The sequence below is a fragment of the Candida tropicalis genome (assembly GCF_000006335.3).
Source record: "Candida tropicalis MYA-3404 genomic scaffold supercont3.2, whole genome shotgun sequence".
Lineage (NCBI taxonomy): Eukaryota > Fungi > Ascomycota > Pichiomycetes > Serinales > Debaryomycetaceae > Candida > Candida tropicalis.
Window position 1 is genome coordinate 2,275,337 of NW_003020049.1, and position 18,377 is coordinate 2,293,713.

General features: G+C 36.0%; 5 protein-coding genes across 5 annotated transcripts; 2 read left to right on the forward strand and 3 right to left on the reverse strand. All coding sequences in view use genetic code 12, as the record gives it.

Moving 5' to 3' along the window:
• Positions 1-407: 407 nt before the first annotated feature.
• CTRG_02114 (uncharacterized protein) lies at positions 408-2,228 on the reverse strand (the record flags this gene model as incomplete). The annotated part of the gene is made up of 1 exon (XM_002547761.1): positions 408-2,228. One exon carries the CDS (start codon positions 2,226-2,228, stop codon positions 408-410), a length of 1,821 nt encoding a protein of 606 aa, XP_002547807.1.
• Positions 2,229-4,230: 2,002 nt separating this feature from the next.
• Positions 4,231-7,485, reverse strand: CTRG_02115 (FG-nucleoporin; the record flags this gene model as incomplete). The annotated part of the gene is made up of 1 exon (XM_002547762.1): positions 4,231-7,485. One exon carries the CDS (start codon positions 7,483-7,485, stop codon positions 4,231-4,233), a length of 3,255 nt encoding a protein of 1,084 aa, XP_002547808.1.
• A 362-nt stretch (positions 7,486-7,847) lies between these two features.
• Positions 7,848-10,613, forward strand: NAM2 (leucine--tRNA ligase; the record flags this gene model as incomplete). Its single annotated transcript, XM_002547763.1, has 1 exon — positions 7,848-10,613. One exon carries the CDS (start codon positions 7,848-7,850, stop codon positions 10,611-10,613), a length of 2,766 nt encoding a protein of 921 aa, XP_002547809.1.
• A 161-nt stretch (positions 10,614-10,774) lies between these two features.
• CTRG_02117 (uncharacterized protein) lies at positions 10,775-13,036 on the reverse strand (the record flags this gene model as incomplete). The annotated part of the gene is made up of 1 exon (XM_002547764.1): positions 10,775-13,036. The coding sequence occupies one exon, from the start codon at positions 13,034-13,036 to the stop codon at positions 10,775-10,777; it is 2,262 nt and encodes a 753-aa protein (XP_002547810.1).
• Positions 13,037-13,608: 572 nt separating this feature from the next.
• On the forward strand, positions 13,609-18,369 carry CTRG_02118 (uncharacterized protein; the record flags this gene model as incomplete). Its single annotated transcript, XM_002547765.1, has 1 exon — positions 13,609-18,369. The coding sequence occupies one exon, from the start codon at positions 13,609-13,611 to the stop codon at positions 18,367-18,369; it is 4,761 nt and encodes a 1,586-aa protein (XP_002547811.1).
• Between the last annotated feature and the right edge of the window lie 8 nt (positions 18,370-18,377).

Sequence of the window (18,377 nt, forward strand, 5' to 3'; positions counted from 1 at the left end):
AGTTTGACAGATTAGACTGTAGTCATATGCGTGTGTGTGCGATTTGTTGGCAGTAAATTTTGATATTAAATTAACTATAATCATTCTTCAACTACTGTAATATATACCAAATCCGTCATAGTGTAAGTGATTATTCGAGTGCAAGCTGACAGAGACCATTTCTCGATCTCATTTCAACTTTTAATTTTTTTCGGAAAATTTCGCAGTAAAACGCAGCCAAAATAATACGTCATACAAATCTCCAACCACGATTTCTACAATTGTTTTTAGTCAACACTGATTTTTCTTTAATAAATATATATAAAAATATAACATATATGAAACTAATAGACAATGAAGTAAAAGTTAAAAAAAAAGGGGAGAACGCATAAATGATGAAAAAAAGAATAATAATAACCTTATCGTTTCTAATGACCGACAGTCAACGTACCATCTCTATCATAAATACCTGCATTTCTAATATATGGATCTAATTGAATATAATTTTTGGAGATTGCCACATTTAAATCAATCTTATCTCTCAAGTATTTTTCAGATACTTGAGGGTTTGTAGATTCAATCCATCTCTTGGTAGTTTCAACAAATCTAACAAACAATTCATCCCTTTCTCTTCTTAATCTAACAAATTCAGCATCCTTTTGTTTTGGTGGAAATTCGTCTTTTGGTTCAGGAATTGGATAGAATCCACGGGTAGTATCTTCACCACCCAAATAATCTGGAATCAAAGTTGGATCAATGAATTTAGACAATTCTTTAGAATCTTTGGTGAAATGGATCTTGGAGGCAACAACTGGATCTAACCAACCTTTAATGATGTTCCAAACAGTAGAGAAAATCCATGGAGCATTGTGAATCAAAATGAAACCAAGAGTTTCTGGATAATGGGCTTCAAAAACATCAGCCAAAAACTTGATGGTGGAGTAATCGGCATTCTTAAGTGAGAAACCAGTCAAATCAAAGACAATGGTACAAGTATCAACAGATTCACTAACTTCTCTTAAAAACAATCTAACCCATTCAATAGTAACAATGGCATATCTTTGGTTTTGTTCCAATGGAGAATCAGCAGTGAAATGCTTCTTGGCTTGAAACATGAAAATTGGGTTATTGTTCTTATCTCTGCCTTTGATCCAGGATTTTTCAGTGGTGAAATTATGAACAAACCCTTTATTAGTTCCGTTAAGATAGGATGGGGCATCACCTTCCATGGCCCAGATATCAGCTGGGAAATCAGTACTTCTCCAATGCAAGGATTTGGACATCATCTCAATGGCTCTTTCACTATCCCACTTTCTTGCTCTGATAAAACGTAATAGAAGATTATCAATTAAATCGTTACGAGGAACTCTGCAAATAGCTTGATGCTGTTCCTTTGGATTGTATTGATTAAGGAAAGTAAGTGGACTGCGGCCAGTATTGACATGAACAGGATAGTTAAGGGTAGCTTCATGAAGAGAACGTCCTCCAGATGATGAGAATCCTGATTGTTGGTATTGCTGCTGCTGTTGCTGCTGTTGTTTACCAGGGTGACCAATTCTACCACCATATGTATTACCATTGGCTCTTCCATTGTTCTTAAAAATCAGAGCTGGCAAATCATCATAATCAGTTAAGGAAGTAGAAGCAGTAACAAAAGTTTCCATAGAGTTGATTGATGCAGCATCATCATTTCCATAGTATCCATTACCATTGGAGTAACCACCACCACCGACAGCAGAATCCAAACTTGGGTCATAATCATCGGAATATTCATAACTTGCCTTGAAATGGTGAGCATAGATAGCAAAGAATTCTTCACTTGGTCTGTCTACTGGGACATATCTTTCTGAAGATGATTGTGATTGGATTTGCATCATTCTTTTGGAATTTGCTGGTGGAGTACCAGTCAGTTGGTTACTGACACTGGCATTCATGGCCGATGCGGATGATTTCTTGGAACCAAACAAACCTCTCTTCTTTTTGGATGCAGTGCTTGTTGTAGAATTAATTGAACCTCTAGTGTTTGTCTTTGATAAACCTAATGTTGGAATAGCTTGTGATTCATCAAAATTGGCAGTTGAAGTAGAAGCAACAAAACATTGTTTATAAGCCAAATCTTGATCCGAAATATCAATTGGATAACCGTAGAACTTCAAAAAGTATGCCCAGACTTGTTTCAAGGTAACTTCTTGTTCACCATTAAGGGTTTGAATTCTCTGTAAACGGTATTTAACGTTTTCAGAAGTCATTGTGGGTGGTCGATATAGTTATTCTAAAGTGCCAATTATTAAAGAACAGCTGTTGTTGTAAATTTAATTTTTTTTTTTACCTCCTTGATTTGAAAAGGACCAACTTTAAATTTTCGTTAATAATTTTTTTTTGTTGTGTAGTTTTTTTTTTGCTGTTGCTTATGAAATTTTTTTTTCCACCAAATCTTGAAGAATTATCAAAAGGGGAAAAAGTTTAGATTTCGTAGGCGGAGCAAGAAAATGCAAAAAAAAATCAAAATTTAAATCAATGGGAGGAAATGATTAATTTGTAAGTCAATTGGTTGGGTTTCTATTTTTTCACTTTAATCAATTGTGTTGTTATTGTTGTTGTGAGTAGTGTTTCAGGTAGTGAAGTGCAGATTTAAGGTCAGATGATTTAATCAGTCGTTTAGGTAGGTTGATTATTTGTATTCCGAATTAACCACAATGTAAGTAGAATTCCAAAATCTGAGAAATGAAAAATATAAAAGGAGATGTTTCTTTTGATAAGAAGAGTGATAAACTAAAAGAAGTATGTTTATTTATTATCTTTACAACTGGAGAGTTTGTGGTGGTATTTATATATCAACAAGATTTACCGTTTATCAATTTACAAAAATTGAGGAGCAAGTTGGAGACGGAACGATAATTATCACATTCTCAAGTTAAAAATCTATTAAACCCAAAAAAAAAAAATAAAAATTCCAAAAAAGTGAAAATCCATATTTCATTTCTTTTTTGCTTTTGTCTATTTTTGTTCATTAGTTAGGGGGTGGTTATTGACTAACGCAACAACAATATAATTATACAACATAAGAATTAATAGGCAAAAAAAATTCATTACCTAATTAAGGAAATCTTATGTCACGAGTACGTAGTTTGTATACAGGATGTTGGGATTATCTCTTGAAATAGGTGGGTATGCTTATTGTTTGCTAGTTTATTTCTCCACATTTCATTCACCATAACCATCAAGTGTTATTGCTAGAACTTTTGATACACATGAAAGTTCCAACAGCATCAAACGTGTATCAGATATGTGTAGTCTAATTGACGATTTCGTCACAATTGCTTGTATTATCATCATTCACGTGGTTTGCGTGCTAGCAAAAGTATATATATATGAAACAAGCGAAACCCCCTCTATATTATACAATGACTTTTCTTTTCCTATTCTTGTGACCATTATAGAAACTCTACTCATTGATATTCTAGAATTACTATAATGTTGGTGCTCACTAATCGTCGCACGCCTTGTAATACATTATTACTTGCAGTTTTAATAATAATAGCAATCAATAATAAATGGTTGTTCCTACGTTATATTTCGTTCATTTCCTATTTGGGAAATCAAGGTTGGATTGTCTTTTTTTTATTTTTTCTTTTTTTAACCTTGTCAATTGGTATACATCCCGCGGTCCATATTCATCTCTCTCATTTTTGTTTGTTTGTTTGTTTTATATTACTGTAAGCACCTATACGTATTATCTCCTAGTGTTGCATATTATAATCTGTCTTTTTATATGACACTCATTTCATGTTTCCAAAGTTTGTGGCGTACAAAATACGTGTGTCATGATAAATTTGCCTTTTCGAGAGTTTGTGTTTATATCAGACCTATTGATGTTAAATTATAGATGCAAATTCAATTGATATCAAGGGTTAATGGACACAATATCTACTTACTTGCTCATGTCCATAACCTTATTCTACGTTTACCCACGTGATATCATTCACGTGTTATTGATGAGAGAAAATTGATATTTTTGCACAAAATTAAAATGACACATGTAAATTATTTCTCTCTATGTGTGTGTGTATGTGTGTGCCTGTTTAACACCGATACTCTCCACCTTCGATAAACCCCACTTTTTCAGAGACTCAATCGGAAATAAGCCATGCATGTCGGCATTCATTTCTAAAACAACATAGTATTATAATACAGTATAAAATGTTCTATACAAACTAAAAAGAAAACATATCTATCCACCTTGACTCCTCATTATCTTCTTCTAGATCTTGGTTGGATAATTCTACGTGGATTCACCACTGGTGTAGGGACACCACCATTGATAGTTGGAGCACCATTAGCACCACCAAATGTAAATGAGTTATTTGCAGGATTACTAGTAGCACCAAACATGTTTGGCTGTTGTTGTGGCTGTGTCTGTGGTTGTGCTTGTTGACCAAACATATTATTGTTCATAGTATTACCGAATGGGGTGGAACTAGCACTTCTATTGGCATTATGTTGACCAAAAATAGTTGCAGGATCAGGTGTAGATTCTTTGCTACCTGTAAAATTAAACAGCGGCACTCCACTTGGTAATGGAGCAGGCATTGCAGGATTAGTGCTACCAGCAGGATTGGTTGCACCTCCAAAGTTAAATGTAGGTGTTGCAGGTCTACTTCCAAATGCAGTATTAGCAGGACCTGTTGTTATATTTGTAGCCAGTTTACTACCAAACATATTACTAGATTGACCAAAAGTGTTGTTATTGCTTGATGACGACTGCCCAAAGACACTAGGTGGAGCAGATTGTCCAAATGCGCCTCCTGCATTGTTAGATTGTCCAAATGCACCTCCTGTATTGTTAGATTGACCAAATGCTGGACTTGCGCTAGTAGCACTTCCACCAAAAGCAGGTGTTTGGCCGAATCCACCAAATGTTGGTGTAGATGAACTGGCTGGTGCGCTGAAATTGAACAGTGGCTTGGCTCCAGATGGTGGTGTGATTCCAGCTGCAAATTTAAAGTTTGGATTTCCTACTGGTGGAGGAGTTGGTTTACTTGCAGTATTGAAGGAAAAGGCTCCCACATTTGGAGCATTGGTAGCGTTATTTGTAAGTGTAGACCCTGGCCCTGACCCTGACCCAGGAGCAGGAGCAGGAGTTGATGTAGCAACAGATGGAGTGCTTGGAGTACTAGTATTCTTTTCAGTGGTGTTGGCTCCCAAATTAAATGCAGGCTTCGAATTACTACTAGTGGCACTGCCAAATGAAAACAGAATTGGCTGTGGGGTGGTCGATGCTGGTGTTTCAAAATCAACCTTTTTGGTAACAGATTGTTGGTTTTCATTCTTGTCCTTCTTTTCGGTTTCAGTTTTTGCATTATCATCGTCAAGTTGACGTTTTTGGGATTTGTCATTACTAGTTCCAAACTTGAATGTGCTTCCTGCCAGAGTTGCCGTGTCGGTTTTACTTTGAGGAAGTGAGAATAACCCTGATTTTGGTTGTTCATCCTTTTTGTCATCTTTCGCTTGGACACCAAAAGAAAATGGAGTTGGTGATGCTGTATTTGGTATAGATGGCGTTGAATCTTTTGATGTGGCACCGCTGAATGAAAATAATGGTTTTGCTTCATCTAGTTTAGGCTTTTCTTCTTCCTTCTTGTTAGCAGTCAACGAAAAAGATATACTTGGAGTATCTTTTTTGTCATCAAGAGATGCAGGAGTGGATTCTTTCTTTCCACCAAATGAAAATGTAGGTGCTGTTCCAGCATCTTTCTTTGGTCCACCAAAACTGAATAATGGTTTTTCCGATTCTGAATCCTTCTTGTCTCCAAATAAAACTTGTTTTGGTGCATCTGTTGTTTTCTTCTCTTCTGTTGAACCAAAACTAAACAAGCTTGATGTTTTTGGTTCCTCTGATTTTTCCTTGTTATTATTAAGCAATAACTTTGGTTCTTCGGGAGTAGCTGTCTTTCCAAAAGAAAATTTAGGGGCTTCTTTTGTCTGGGCTGGTTGTCCTCCAAATGAAATTTTGGGTGGTTCTTTGCTATCATTATCAGATTTGGTGAATAACGAAGGTTGCTCTGGTTTCTTGGATCCACCAAACAGGAACAGCGGCTTTGAGTCGTTACTGAACAAACTTGTCTTTTCTTCTGGTTTCTTTTCCTCAAACAAACCACTTTTGGTTGATTTAGTATTTTCAAGCATTTTGTCGTTTTCTTTTCTTGCATCCAAAACTTCTTTAAAGTCATCTTTCTTAATGTTGAATTTAAATCCAGAAGATGGACCAACAGAAACTTTCTTTGTCTTATTTGTCTCTTCCAAATTATCTTTGAGCTTGATGATATCCGATATCGAATCAGTTTGTTTGATATAATTATCATCCAATTTCAAAGTACTAGTATCCTCTCTGCCAAATAAATCACGGTTACCAGTTCCGCTTGGTTTGGCAAACTTTTTCGAAATTGGTTCTTCATCTTCTCTGGGGATAATACGAGTTATTTTCTTGTCTTCAACAATAGTCAGATCTTTAAATTTAGGTTTACTGACTTCACCTAAAACTCCATTCAAAGAAGAAGTAGAAACAACTGGTTCTTTGGGCGTAATATCATATTCTAAAACTGGCATTGCAAATCCTCTACGCTTTTGTTTCTTCAAGGGACGTTGTTGAATTAAACTATGAGGTTCGGATTTCCTTTTGAAACTTAACTTTGTATTCAAATAATCAATGTCATGAGTTTGAGTCGAAGTTTCAACTTTGTTAGTTCCTTTGATCTTCCTGCTTTGTGTCTCATTAGGATTCACCATATACTTTATTCTACTTTGTAAAGCTTCTGATGTTTCAATAGAACGTTTTAACTGTAACAACTGGTATCTTTCTCTTGGGTCCAAATTAATGAACGGTGGACGAACAATATTCCCACTTTCATCTTGGTACAATGGGGCATACTCAATCACTTCTTGGAATTCTGCAACATTTCCATTATCATCTTTCTCTTCTTCAACTGCTACTTTCTCATCAATTTCACCACCTCCAAGAATGATATCAGAATTTGGTGCCGGAGGCAAGTCCAACAAAGGAGAATCATCACGGTCGTTGGTGCTACTTTGTAATTCTTTGGCTGTAACTCTAACCTCCAAATCATTGTTCAATTCCTCTTCGTTTGTCTTAACCCCATTGTAGATGATCAGGTATGATCTTTGACGAGGCAAGAATTGTGCACTATAAGCAACAGAAGATCTTGGGATTTGCTGAGGAGAAGGATGCCCCTGGATAGATAATCTTCTTCTTTTATCTGATGGTGTGAAATTAGTTAAAGAATCATTATCAATATTAACCTCAGCTGGTGATTCATTTGGTTGTGAATCGTTATCTTTAGTTTCTGCAGTTGGAGATGGGGATAAGAACGATTGTTTAAATTTTGAAAAATATGATGAAAGTGTGGATCTTTTCTGTTCATCAGAACCATCTTTTGTGAAAGATGACTCTGTATTTGGACTAAGAGATCTTTTCCTATTAATTGGCATTGATGCGTGGTTTATAAAATTGGTAAATGGTATACCTGGTAATAATGATGATCCTGATCGATTTTGTTGATGATGACGATGACGATGACGATGATGATGATCTCTATAATTTTTTTTTTTTTTTTTCGTTCTTTATTTTGCTTTCCCATTTTGTTTTTTGTCTTTTTTTTTGTTGTTGTTGTTGTCTCTTCATTGCTTTCCATCAACTTTTCTTTGGCCGGTTGGGTGAACGATTCCTCCCGCGCGCGTTAAATTCCTACCAGTAATGAGAATTTTCAATTCCCAACATCCATCAAGACTCGTTGAAGATTCAATCCTAGATATCCACACTTTGTAGGACACACCACACTAATATCGCAGCAATGATACGACGCTCACCACTAAGGAGATCAACACTATGTCATATTAAATATGTCTCCACTGTCCTGTCAAAGACTATAGAATTTCCAAAATTGGATGAAAAATGGAAAAATGCATGGAAGGAACAATCCCCAACAAATTCACTCCACCCAACCAAGCACTTGATTCCTAGTGATGCTGAGACTTTTTATTCTTTGTCAATGTTTCCATACCCTTCAGGGGTTCTTCATTTAGGTCACCTTCGTGTGTATACAATCAGTGATGTGGTGGCTAGATTCAAAAGATTAAATGGATATAACGTGATTCATCCAATGGGATGGGATGCCTTCGGATTACCAGCAGAAAATGCTGCAGTTGAAAGAAATATCAATCCAGCAGAATGGACAGAAATGAATATTGCAAAAATGAAACAACAAACGGAAATTTTCCTTGCGGATTTTGATTGGGAAAGAGAAGTTAATACATCATCTCCAGAATATTATAAATGGACCCAGAAGATTTTCTTGATGTTATTTGAAAGAGGTTTAGCTTATCGTAACTATTCGGAAATTAATTGGGATCCTGTTGATCAAACTGTTCTTGCAAATGAACAAGTTGATGCCGATGGAAGATCATGGAGAAGTGGTGCAATTGTTGAGAAGAAATTTTTGAAACAATGGTTCATTCGTATTACTGAGTATGCTAAGGAATTGAATCATGATTTGAAATATTTGAATAATTGGCCAAGTAAAGTGAAGACTATGCAAAAGAATTGGATTGGTGAATCGACTGGTACTGAAATTGTCATTCCTTTAGATTCTGGATTTGGTGATGTTAAAGTGTTTACTTCTAGACCAGATACATTGTTTAGTTTACAATTTGTTGCTTTAGCTTTGAATCATCCAATTGTGGAAAAATTGGCATCTGAAGATCCGGAATTGGCAAAATTCATTGAAGAAGCAAAACAAATAGATGATCCAACTTCAAAGATTGGATATAAATTGAAAGGGGTAAAAGCATCTATTCCAATTGATGTGAACAACCAAGCTCAAAAGAAGTTTGATATTCCAATCTACACTGCTCCTTATGTCTTGGGTGACTATGGACATGGTGCAGTGATGGGGTGTCCTGGTCATGACGAACGTGATTTTGAATTTTGGAAATTGCACGAACCTGAAACCCCAGCTACTCAGATAGTGGCTCCTAAAAAATCTGATGACTCTAGTTATCCATATGTTGAAAAAGTTGGTACTTTACAAGATAGTACTGTTTTGCCCCATGGTTTGAAAACAATTGGGGATTATAAAGGGAAGTCTGTGAAAGAAGCTATGAAATTGATCACAAAGAATTTAGAATACCATGGTTTGGGTAAATCATCGACCCAATTCAGAATTAGAGACTGGTTGATAAGTAGACAAAGATACTGGGGTGCACCAATTCCTATTGTTCATTGTGATGATTGTGGACCTGTTGCAGTTCCAGATGAACAATTACCTGTCTTGCTTCCAACAATTAAAGGTCAACATTTTGGTAAAGGTAACCCATTAGAGAAAATTGAAGAATTTGTAAATACTGAATGTCCTTCCTGTGGAAAACCAGGAAAACGTGAAACTGATACCATGGATACATTTATGGACTCCTCGTGGTACTTTTTCCGTTACTTGGATCCTAAAAACAAAAAATCGTTACTTGACCCAGCCGCTGCAAAGAATATGCCAGTTGACCTTTACATTGGTGGTGTTGAGCATGCAATTTTACATTTGTTGTATTCAAGATTTGTTAGTAAGTTTTTAAGTGACTGTGGTATTTGGAATGGTGAACCTCATCACAAAGAACCTTTCCAAAAATTAGTCACCCAAGGTATGGTTCACGGTAGAACATTTACTGATCCAACTAATGGTAGATTTTTAAAACCAAATGAACTTGACGTCACTGATCCACAAAATCCAGTCATCAAGTCAACTGGTGAAGTACCAAATGTGTCGTTTGAAAAAATGTCCAAATCAAAATACAATGGGGTTGATCCAGCTGAATGTATTGGAAAATATGGTGCTGATGTAGTTAGAGCACAAATGTTATTCCTGGCTCCAGTTTCAGATACACTTAATTGGCAAGAAGAACAAATTGCTGGTACCGACAGATGGTTACGCAGAGTAATTCAATTGAGTGATAATATTGTTGGGGCTACCTACAAATTAGATGAGCAAACGGCTCCTCATTCGTTCATGGGACTCACTCTCAATGGTAAAACTTATGATAATATCAAATTTACCTCTGAAGAATTGAAGCTTTATAATGAAATTCAATCTTATGTTCAGTCAATTACCAAATCCATAGAAGTTGACTTTTCATTGAATACAGTCATTTCAGATCTTATGAAGATGACAAATGCCATTTCAAATGCTGTCAAGTCACCAGAGCAGTTCAATCAAGACTTGGTCTTTGATTGTTACAAGAAATTATTGGTATGCATGGCCCCAGTTACTCCTGCAACATCAGAGGAGTGTTGGGAAAGGTTTTCAATTAATCAAGGTATAAGTCAACCAAAATCCATTTTCTATGAAAAATATCCAAATGATAAACCAATTGAATCTAACTTGATATCATTCAATATCTTCATTAATGGTAAACATCGTGGAACTATTGAATCTGATAAATCATTAATTGCTAAGACAGATGATGAAATTATTAATGAAATTTCACAGATTGAACAATTTTCCAACTTTATCAACGGAAAACCATTTAGAAAACTTATTAAAAAGCCTGGTATGATAAGTATCGTCTTGTAAATATTATTTTATGTGTATGTGTATATATTATTAATCATTATTAAACAAACATTACAAACATCTATATCATTGTATCATATTTTCATATTTTCATATTTTCTGTTTTTTAAACAATTCTAACTATTTACATGGTATTGAAAGGTAACTCTATTACAAATTCTTTAGTAGCCTCTCTTCATTACATATTTTTTATAATCGTTACTTTTTATTTTACCGTGATGTTTAACTTGGTTACTTTGAGCAATTTTTCTAACGGCAGCTGCCAATTCTGAACTTCCAAGATTTATAGCAGCGGTATTAAGTGGAACCAATTGTTTCCAACCCCATGGGAACCTGTCAACAGACAGTAGTACTACTGAATAGGCATCTTCTATCAAATTCATCTTGACATAACAATAGACTAATTTCTCAGCAAATTGGAAATCTTGTTTAGTTTGCTCCTTTGATGATAATTTTTTAAACATGTTTGATTTTCTAAACTGACCTCTTTCTTTGATTATTTCTTGTGCAAAATCAAATTTCTTAAACTTGCCAGCGGCGTCAAGTGCGATTTGATAAATCATAGAATCTCTTGGTGCTTTATGTCTGTTGTCTTTGAGATGTCCCAGTAATTTATTAAGAATTGGTGACTTAACAAGGCCTGTATCATTTTCATTAGGTTCAACAACCTGTAATTCTGAATCTGGTGACTCGGTCTCTTCATTTGGTTCAATAATTTCAATTTCTCTGACTTTAGGAATACCTTCATCATTCAAATAAGTGCTCTCATTCAACCTATCTTTGAAGTCATTGAATTCACCAAGTTCGTAAGCAATGTTCAAGTATGGAGCAGCAACATGGGGATTATTAACAAAACTTGGATTATGCATTATAGTATACGCCCAAATGGCACTTGACTCGGCCAATATGAATTTACCATCTGGAATTCTTGATGTTGGTAAAAATGGGAACCCGTGAATGGGTTTGCTAAAATCAACATTGGCCATAATATTTTGCTTGAATAGTCTACCATTTTCAGTCAAGGAAACCAAGAATGGTTCAGTTCTTGATGTAGGGGATTGGTAATTTGCATAGGCTAGCATCAATGAGATAAAGGCACTAGGAGTAACCGAATTGGTTTCCAACATTTTGTAGAAAAGGGCTCTAGTCAACTCAACATCACCATCTTTAGCAGAAATATAAAGCATATGTTCAAAGGTTTGCAAAGTAGGCGTCCATCCATATTCGTAAATTTGGAATAAATGGTTCCAAGCCTGAAACTTGTGTTGTCGACTTCTAGCACATCCTTTAGCCAAGGCAGATAAAATGCTTTGATTAGGTTTGACATTATTATCTCTCATTTCTTGTAATAAATCCAATCCCTTATCAATGTCATCATTCATCATACAGGAAATAATAATCTGAGCGTAAACTTTTGCATCTGGTTTGGTTGACTCGGATAAAAACTTCATTGAGTCAAAGACTTCTATAGCCCGACGGTGATCCTTAGTATAGTAAACATAACTTGATAAAATTGACTTGTATATTGACTTCAGAAGTGGCAAATTTTTAGCTTTCATGACTCCTAAGACCTCTTCGATTTTTTTCTTGTTCTTGTTTTTAACATATACGGCAATCTTTGTTTCATAATGATCCATTTTCAACTCTGTTTGTTTTTCAATTTCATTGAAATAACCTTCAATAACTTGTATCTGTGTATCTGAGATCGAAGCTCCTAATGACAATGCTCTAATAAACGAGTAATAAGTATTGTAATGCACTGACACCCCTGCCTCATGGTACATATTTTCGATAAAAGGGATTAGATTTCTTAAAGATCGTAATGGAATCTTATTCACAAACAGTCTTATATCTACTTCTGACAACTCTTTGAATCCACCAGCTGCATTCAACTGTGTCAATAAAATATTCCATTTATCGTTTCGAGTCTTTTCTGGTAAATTAGAAGTGGATTCTCTCAGAACCAATAAATCCGAGACCAAGCCTAATCTTTGATTGATTTTCTCTGGGAATGATAAACTAGGTGGTAATGCTTTTGGATGTTTCTTCATTTTGCCCTTCAGATCAGAAATTTCTTGAAATATATCTTCCGTAGCCTCATCGATATCAATAGGTGGCAATTCCGTTGAGATCTTCTTCGTTGTTGTTAAAGAGTCAATATCTTTTGGCTCGATATACTCTGACACATCTTTTGCTAAACTTCGAAGTTCCCTTAAATCTTTCTTTGCCTTTGCAATAAGTGATTTATCAATTTGTGGTTTCTTTTGATGAGCTTCATCTTCCATAATCTTAGGTGTAGACTTTACTCTTGGCTTGGCTCGTATCACATTCTTTTTCTTTGAATCAGTAAAACTGTTACTAGGCACAAATAAATAACGCCTTGGTATTATCAGTAAACATTTGTTTCTGGTGTGCCTTAGCATTGTTCTTGTAGTTGTAAGATTCAAATAACTCTATCTGCAAAATCAACTGAAAAAAAAAAAAAAAAAAAAAAAAAAAAAAAATTTTCAATGTGCGCTGCACCATCAATATGAAATCAGTACAAGTAGGTTGGAGGGATGGCATTAAATTTTACGCTCAAGGGTAACATTGCATTGAGGATTACTTCTTTGTCAATGAACATAACATAATGAAATATTGTCTTATTTGTGTTCTAAGATTATATTAACCTTACATGACATTGCTCAAACGAACTCATAGAAGCTTGTATGTAGATGTAGATTACGTAAGAATGTATGCCCTGCCATAGTAAAAAAAAACCCTGGTGTAGTGTAGTGTTTGTTTTTGGCTTTTGTTGACGCAATAGACAAATAATACGAGACGAGAATTTTTTTTTTCTACGTCCTTAAAAGAAAATCAAAAAAAAAAAAACTGGAAATGAAAATGAAAATGAAAAATGAAAACAAATACTTAAATTGCCCAACCCAATACAAGACCATAAACTGTTTGGACAAGACTGCAATACCAGCTTATGCTATTACAATTCACTATTTAGATGTCTCATTCAAGTAGCAATAATAATTTAAAGATACCGCCGGTGTCGTCGTCAAACCAGGCAGCCAATCTGTCGTCCGACCATCATCATCATGATCACCATAGACAACGTTCCATTTCAGCTGCCACGATAAATCCAGAAACAGGTACATTGATGAACAATGAACAGATGGTTTCTAACTCATCTACCAATATAACTTCAAATTTGAGAACAGCGGCTACTACTAATGTTGATATTCCTCCAGACATGGCCATTCTATTGCAAAAATTGGACGAAGACTTTTTGGTCAACAAAGTTATTGACCAATGGACATTTATAAACAGAAGAGAAGAAATCATGCAATCAATCAATCGATTACACCAGAAACTGCAGCAAGATGAATTTTTACAACTTGATCCCACACAGCTAGAACGTCCTTTAAATCCACGAAAAGCAACCAGCGAATGGCAGGAATTGAGTCCTCATAGTTTGATGGATATATTGGCCTATAGAGGAACAATCTATAAAACAGACTTGGCTTTCATAGTTTTGGACTCTAAAGGTAAGGAAGTCAATTCTATAAGTTGGGAGAAGTTATACTTGAAAGCAGTTAAAGTGGCTTATGAAATTCAACACAAAATGAGTATGAAGAATTCAGATACAGTGGTTTTATTGTACAAGGATGGTGAAGTCGCTGAATTTGTGGTTGCTTTATTTGGTTGTTTTATGGCCGGAGTAACTGCCATTCCAATCCATCAAGATATATCGTTGAGTGAGGTGTTGAACATCATAAACTTGACTTCGTCCAAATTATTGCTTTACTCAGAAACTGTTGCAAAGGAATTGGATAGATTGACTACTCAAAATCTGAGAATTTCTTGGCCATCAAAGCTCACCCGATGGAGAACAACTGACTTTGGGTCAGCCAAGAAGTCTGAAGTGTCCCATTGGAATTCTAAACAACAAAAATTGAAAAAAGAAAACAAAAGTGCCAATGATTCCAATTTGGCTTATGTGGAGTTTTCCAGATCGCCGGTGGGTGAGTTGAGAGGGATAGCCTTGAGTCATAGAACAATACATCATCAAATGCATTGCCTTGATGCAACGCTTCTGTCTCTACCGAATTCGGGAGGTGGTCTTCAAAGAAGCTACAAGAAATACCAGGCGGATAAAAAAGTGGTGTTGGCTACGCTAGATATAAGGTTCTCTATTGGTATTATTCTCGGGGTGTTGTTTGCTGTGTATTCTGGTAATGTTCATATCTGGGCGCCTCAAAGGGTAATGGAAGTCCAAGGGTTATATGCCAACTTAATTTCAAGATGCAAAGCGTCATTGTTGTTGGCTGATTACTTTGGTTTGAAACGAGTAACATATGATTACCAGCAATCACCAAGTGCCACGAGATATTTTTCAAAGACCCAACGTGTTGATTTTTCGTCTGTCAAGTGGGTTTTAGTGAATGCATTAACTATAGACGGGGAATTTATGGAAATCTTGTCACAAAGATATTTGCGTCCCTTAGGATGCCAACGTCCAGATAATGCCATTATCCCTATGTTAACTTTGAGTGAATATGGTGGTATGGTAATTTCACTTAGAGATTGGATTGGAGGTAAAGACAAGTTGGGAATTCCTATTCGCGATGAAGAGTCTAGTGATCTTTCGTCTGTTTTGATAGATAAAGATGCACTTTCGCGAAACATTGTCAAAATTGTTGAAACCAACCCTTCGGCAAACGACGATATTGCACCGGATCTTTTAAGAGTCGATGCATTTGGGTATCCGTTACCAGACGCTACATTAGCTGTTGTGAACCCCGAGCTGTCCATTTTGGTGAACAAAGGTGAATTGGGAGAAATTTGGATTGACAGTCCTTGTTTATCGGGTGGTTTTTATGGTTTGAGAAAGGAATCGAAGCTGATTTTCCATGCAAAATGCCGTGGGGCCAATGGTTTCTTGGATATGGATTTTTTGAGAACCGGTTTGTTGGGGTTTACTTATAATGGGAAAGTGTACGTTCTTGGATTGTATGAAGATAGAATACGACAAAGAGTTAGTTGGATTGATCAAGCATTGTATCAGAAAATGAATAAAGAGTTTGTTATTGGGACCGGATCACGATACCATTATTCATCACATTTGTTAGCAACATTGGCAAGTGAAGTGAAGCAAGTTTATGATTGTACCATTTTTGATATTTTCATTGGTAATGAATATTTACCGATTGCAATTGTTGAAGCTGAAGTTGTTAGAAAACAGGTTGCTGAAGATGCAAGCACAACCGATGTTTCCACTTCAGGAGGTGCAAAATCCAGACTTGAGCTGGATTATGTTGGTGGGGTTCCGCTTAATGAATCTGTATTGAATGCCATTGCCCAAAAGTGTTTTGATGCGTTGTACAGAAGACACTTTTTGCGATTATATTGTGTGTTGGTTGTTGATTGTGATACTTTACCCAAGATCATGAGAAGTGGGGGTCGAGAAATTGCCAACATGTTGTGTAAGAAAAAATTCCTCGAAGGATCTTTGAGAGCTGATTTTGTTAAATTCTTTATAAGAAACTCGATTAGTATGATACCTCATGGTGAAGATATTATCGGCGGTATTTGGTCACCAATTGTTTCAGACATACGAGACACGACACTTACAACTTTTCCTGACCAATATTCCACCATTGACTATAGAGAAAAATCTATTGACGACAAAACGGGTGCTCCTTTAACTGATTTCAAAACCATTATTGATATCTTGAAATTTAGGGTTGCTAAATCCGGTGATTCAATTGCATTCCACAATGTTGACAATAATGGGAAATCCAAACCTTTAACGTGGAAAAAATTTGAAACGCGTGTTTACGCCGTGTGTCAATATTTAATTGAAAAGGCAAACATAAAAGCTGGTCAATATGTTATCCTTATGTATTCTCTTTCCGAAGAGTTTGTGATTGCGGTATATGCCTGTTTGATGTGTGGTATTATCCCAGTTCCAATGTTGCCATTTGATTCCAACAGAATTGGAGAGGATTTCCCGGCGTTTGTTGGTGTGATCAGAGATTTCGATGTGTCGGAAATTTTGGTTAATGATGAGGTGGAAAAATTCTTGAAGAATGGTCCTGTTGCAGATTCATTAAAGAAAATCGCTCACAAGAGAGTCAAGTCATTGAAGATAAAAAATACTGTAAAGCTATCGAAAGTGTCTAATTTGGCTTCATTAAACTCCAAGATTGCTAGCTATCAAGCTGCCGTGAATTTCAGAGACGACAACACTACTGCGATGGTTTGGTTAAATTTCACTTCAGACCATTATCGTGTGGGTGCAACTTTGAGTAACAAGAACATCATTGGGGTGTGTAAGGTATTTAAGGAAACCTGCAACTTGAGTTCCCAGTCTTCAATTGTGGGATGTGTTCGACACGCTTCTGGAATTGGGTTTGTACAGGCCTGTTTGTTGGGGGTCTTTTTGGGCACAACTACATATTTGAGTTCGCCAGTTAGTTACGCTGAGAATCCATTGCAGTTCTTTTTGACTCTTGCAAAGTATAAAGTGAAGGATGTTTTTGTCACCGAACAAATGCTTAAATATGCAGCAATCAAGTTTAATCCAAAGGGATTCAATTTGTCAAACTTGAAGAATATGATGATCAGTACAGAGAATAGAGTCGAAATCGATTTATTGAGAAAGATTTCCAAAGTATTTCAACCTACGAAACTTAGTGCTGCTGCTATGTCAACGGTTCACAGTCATTATTTCAACCCAATGATAGCAACCAGATCATACATGACAGTTGCTCCGGTTGATCTTTTCTTGGACCCAATTGCCCTTCGTCAAGGTTATATTTCTGTTGTCAATCAAGCTGAAGTTCCAAACGCGTTGCATATTCAAGATTCGGGAATGGTACCTGTTTGTACTGAAATTGCTATTGTCAACCCCGAAACTAGAAAAATCTGTAAAGAAGGTGAATTTGGGGAGATTTGGGTTTGTTCAGAAGCAAATTTGACATCATTCACAAATGGGCCAAAGGGTCCAGTTGATCATTTTGCCCAGACTCAGTTCAGAGGTGTTATTGCCAATGGTAATCCGGATGTTACGTATTTGCGTACTGGTGATCTAGGGTTCTTGCATAATGTTTCAGTGACCAAGAACAATGCTAAAGAGAGTGACAATGAAATTTCCACTTTCCAGCCACTATTTGTTTTGGGTAAAATTGCTGATACCTTTGAAGTTATGGGATTACATCATTTCCCAATAGATATTGAAAACACTATTGAATCATGTCACTCGGATATTTACAAGAACGGTTCATGTGTGTTTAAATGTTCTGATTATACCATTGTTGTATGTGAGTCAAAACGTACTAAATATTATGCTTCGTTGGTTCCACTTATTGTCAACACCATATTAAGTAAGCACCATGTGGTTATTGATATAGTTGCTTTCATTAAAAAGGGTGAATTCCCAATTTCAAGATTGGGTACTAAACAAAGAGCAAGAATTGTTGATGCTTGGGTACAAGGAGTTATTCCGATTAGTGCCTCCTATGGTGTTAATTATGGTGAGAATAGTATGATAAAGCTTGTGCAAGAGATTGATATTGTGGCAAGAGATGATCCAATTACAGGGTTAAAGAACCCAGCCGCTGCATATTACGATGCTGCAGATGATGATGATGTATTTGATACTAACAGGCCGGCACTAGTCTTGAATGATGGCGAATATGCACCATTTGGCCAAAAGGCAGAATTTTCCCTTGGAAATTATAGTAATAGCTTGGTATCAGAATAGGAAATGAG